General features: G+C 45.7%; 1 protein-coding gene across 1 annotated transcript; it reads left to right on the plus strand.

Moving 5' to 3' along the window:
• Nucleotides 1-200: 200 nt before the first annotated feature.
• Nucleotides 201-3476, plus strand: phox2bb (paired like homeobox 2Bb). The gene is made up of 3 exons (XM_084352926.1): nt 201-621; nt 1257-1444; nt 1831-3476. Exons 1-3 carry the CDS (start codon nt 381-383, stop codon nt 2257-2259), a joined length of 858 nt encoding a protein of 285 aa, XP_084209052.1. The 5' UTR covers nt 201-380; the 3' UTR covers nt 2260-3476.
• The last annotated feature ends 1025 nt before the right edge of the window (nt 3477-4501 follow it).

Here is a 4501-nt window from a genome sequence, read left to right on the forward strand (position 1 = left end):
AGCGCTAGCAATAAGACCAAACGCTTTGCTATTGTCCAAGCGGAAAGAGCCAAGTTTATTATGAGGACTATATGCTCTAGAGACCTCGGGCTAGGCGGCTCTTAGGGGGCTTTTCATAAAACAGGGCTAGGTTCCTATAAAGGAGGCCAGTTTTGGAGCAGGCGCTGAGCAGTGAACATCTACCCACCGTCCAGCCTCCTTCCAACCAGTTCAAACCAAACAAGTCATCTTTCCCCCCACAACTCAGACCGCGCGTCCTCCTCATTTTGATTTTTATTATTTTTTTTTTACTTTCCAACCCAATTTTTTGGGGGTACTTTTTGTTTGACATTTTTTTTCCCGGGAAGTGGAAGCTTTCTAACTCCACCGAGCCTTCTCAAATGTATAAAATGGAGTATTCTTACCTAAATTCCTCTGCCTACGAGTCATGTATGGCCGGGATGGACACGTCGAGCTTGGCATCGGCCTATGCGGACTTCAGTTCGTGCAGTCAAGCCAGTGGGTTTCAGTACAATCCCATCAGGACCACTTTCGGGGCCACCTCCGGCTGTCCGTCGCTCACGCCGGGGTCCTGCAGCCTGGGGACCCTGCGGGACCACCAGAGCAGCCCGTACGCCGCAGGTAAGCAGCGGCTCCGGAGCCTCAACCCGGCGTATTATAGGACGTCTTGATTGCATTTGAAAATGGAAATGTGTTTAGTATTTACCAAACGAAATTTGCTTACACAAATGAAAGAATTTATCACGTTAGAAGCGATTGCAGGCAAGCGGTAATTCGGTTACGGGGTTATACTATCCCAGTCACACCCAAAACCGCCAACAGAATTATCTTAAGCTGCCAAAATGATAGGCATAATTTATTTACTTTGCGATGAGACATAAAGCTTCGAAAATAATTAGATAACCAAAGACTAAAGCTCATTATTGACACCGAATTGGAGTTACAGTAGCAACAAGCGGCGCGGATGGGAACATTATGACAAGTTTTCAAACTTGAGCCTCAATATGAGGAGCAACAATTAGTTTAACATTACAATTAACCGCATCACAGGTCAGCAGCGTTATCAATTCAGAAGTAATTCACAGGTAATCAAAGGCGTAATACGATTGAGCGCTTTAGCTCAGATGCTTAACCGGATTTTAGACAAAATATCGAATTTGAGTTCACTTCCATTTGACAGCATCACGGCCACACACACACTCATGTAAGATAAGAGCCCTGCACGTCTGACGGTGACATTTTTATTTCGTTTACAGTTCCCTACAAACTCTTCACGGATCACGGCGGACTGAACGAGAAGAGGAAGCAGAGGCGCATCCGGACCACGTTCACCAGCGCCCAGCTGAAGGAGCTGGAGCGGGTGTTCGCTGAGACGCACTACCCGGACATCTACACCAGAGAGGAGCTGGCACTCAAAATCGATCTGACTGAAGCCAGAGTGCAGGTACGCAGCCACCGGCTCTCCAACAACCTGCTCCCAATACGCACAATTACGCACGTGTGGATTTATGATGCAAATAAGAAACATTTTAACACACAAAGTCTAATCACAGTGCAATAACAAGCTTTTTGATATGATGCACCATCTCACACACACTCTTGTGCATTAATGCCTAAAATAAAGAGTCATTAGAGACATTTTTACGCATTCACACCTAAAAACATGTTCAGAAAAGTTCTAAACAGCATGTTTGGTCAAGATCTTAGTTTGGACATTGAGAGAGATTAATAATACATAGTTTTAGATGAATAGTGATTGATTTTATTTTTTATTTTTGGCACAAACCAAAGAAACATTTTGGTTTAACTTTTCTACTTGGTTCATTCCAGGTGTGGTTCCAAAACCGGCGTGCCAAGTTCCGCAAGCAGGAGCGCGCAGCTGCAGCGGCCGCAGCGGCTGCCAAGTCCAATTCTGGAAAGAAGTCCGACTCCAGAGATGAAGACAGCAAAGACACCAAATCTACCGACCCCGACAGCACAGGAGGACCGGGCCCGAACCCCGTGCCCACCTCCAACTGCGGCGGACCGAGCCCCACCGGAGGCCAGGTCAACACCACCGGGAACGGACAGGTGGACCAGGTGAAGACCTCCGTGTCCACCGGCATGGGAGTGACAGCACCGAGCCAAGGCTGGGCCACCGCCCCGGGGACCATCACCTCTATCCCGGACTCATTGGGCGGGCCGTTCGCCAGCGTACTGTCGTCTTTGCAAAGACAGAACGGAGCCAAAGCGACGTTAGTAAAGACCAGCATGTTCTAATGAAGCTCCACAAGAAGAGCAGAGGAAGAGAGGCGCGTCCTCATCCTCCGGAGACTGAAAAGCAATCGCCCGAGACAGACTTAAGGACAATAAAAGCAGTTAAAAAGAAGATGACAACTCTGTTATTTTATTTTTATGCCTTGCGCCGGTTCTTGTGGTCAGTGGACACTTTAGCTGTAAAAATATCCATCTTGACAAGTCATGTTGTCTAATAACACAACGGTTTTTTCTTAAAACAAGTGCGAGATGGGTGAAATGTTTCCAGTCACGTCTGAAGATTATATCCTGAAAAAAACTCATATTAACGACAAGAGAAATGACACATTCTTCATGCGTAAATCCAGAAAAAGAAAAGTCCTCCCAAAGCAAAGGGTTCTTCTTGTTTTAAGAAAAAAGAACATGACATTTCAGACTGACTGCTGGATGAGGCGGACTTGTGACGATGAACATTTTTTTGGCCAAACATTTATGAGCAAACACAAACGTCTGCGCGCTGGAAACGTGCCATCAGTGAGCAGAGGAGCCTCGTTAAGTCACATGTCAGAGTTCAACAGCTGCTTTGTTTGCCAGAGAGACGTTCAATATCCAGGACTGAGGATGCTCTCCGACGAGACGCTGACGCACTTCGCTTTTCTGTTCCCTAACAGACAACCCGCTGTTCGGCCGCTCGCAGCTGCGTGTTTTTATTTCCAGGGCTGCTGAAGAGTTTAGTTTCTTTAAATTATCGATATAAACACAATTATTTCCTCGAGAGAAAAAAAGGCACAAACTACTGCAATGTTCACCTCTGACAGGAAATCTGTATGTTTTGTGTGTCTTTCTACGGCAGTGTTTTTGTGGCTCAGATTGTATAGTGTTAATACGTATTATTGTCTCCTATAGTTGAACCATAGGCCATACTCCCCTCGTAGATCGATCATACAAGTCTTTTCGATGTTTTACAAAGATTCCCTCCGAAGAATTTATTTTGGGTAAACAAAAGAAGGGAATGGATGCAAACATTGTATTTATTTGATATAATTTGCATGTTGTCTCTTTGTCTGATTTTACGATGAGTTCCCTTCATTTTGTGAGCATATGTAACACGTTTTGTCCCGGATCTGAAAGTTATTTATATGTAGGTAATGAATGCTTATATTTAAGAAGGAAATATTTCTACATGTGCACATAGTTTTCCAGGTGTACCATTCAAATGGTTGTTGATGATAAAAAAATAATAGTCCAAGTTGCGTTGTCGTGTTTTCTTTGGACAAATAAGGAAACGCATGTTGTGCCCGTTTGAATTTACAGGCTTACATGTTTTTATCATTCACTCCTCAAACGACTTTCTTCGCTATTTCTCAGGCATCAAGGAAAAGTTTCTCGGTCATGGCCGCAGATTTCAGCACCACGGACAGCAGCGCGCGCTCCACACTTCACCGTGCGTGCTCAGGATCCAGTGTCTGCTGCACACTGAAACGAGTCGCCTTCAGATACATACACATCATTATAATGCGACAGTCCAGAGTAAAGCAGAGGTCAGAGAACACCTGCCAGAGGAACATGAAGACACGGAGGAACATGAAGACACAGAGGAACATGAAGACACAGAGGAACATGAAGACACGGAGGAACATGAAGACACGGAGGAACATGAAGACACACAGGAACATGAAGACACAGAGGAACATGAAGACACACAGGAACATGAAGACACAGAGGAACAGGTGGAAACGACGTGTTTGAATAAAAGTCAGTTTAGTTTCTCAATGAAAGTTCAACACTGCTGACGACACCAGCACACACAACCAAACACACAGGTGAGGCCAGTGTCTCCTGTCTACAGACAGTGTGTGTCTGTGTGTGTGTGTGTGTGTGTGTGTGTCTGTCTGTGTGTGTCTGTGTGTGTGCGTGTGTGTGTGTGTCTGTGTGTGTGTGTGTGTGTGTGTGTGTGTCTGTCTGTGTGTGTGTGTCTGTGTGTGTGTGTGTGTGTGTGTGTGTCTGTCTGTGTGTGTCTGTGTGTGTGCGTGTGTCTGTGTGTGTCTGTGTGTCTGTCTGTGTGTGTGTGTGTGTGTGTGTCTGTCTGTGTGTGTGTGTGTCTGTGTGTGTCTGTGTGTGTCTGTCTGTGTGTCTGTGTGTGTCTGTCTGTCTGTGTCTGTGTGTGTCTGTCTGTCTGTCTGTGTGTGTGTGTGTGTGTGTGTCTGTCTGTCTGTGTGTGTCTGTCTGTCTGTGTGTGTGTGTGTGTGTGTGTGTCTGTGTGTGT

This window comes from Pagrus pagrus (genome assembly GCF_965226575.1).
Source record: "Pagrus pagrus genome assembly, chromosome: 5".
NCBI lineage: Eukaryota > Metazoa > Chordata > Actinopteri > Spariformes > Sparidae > Pagrus > Pagrus pagrus.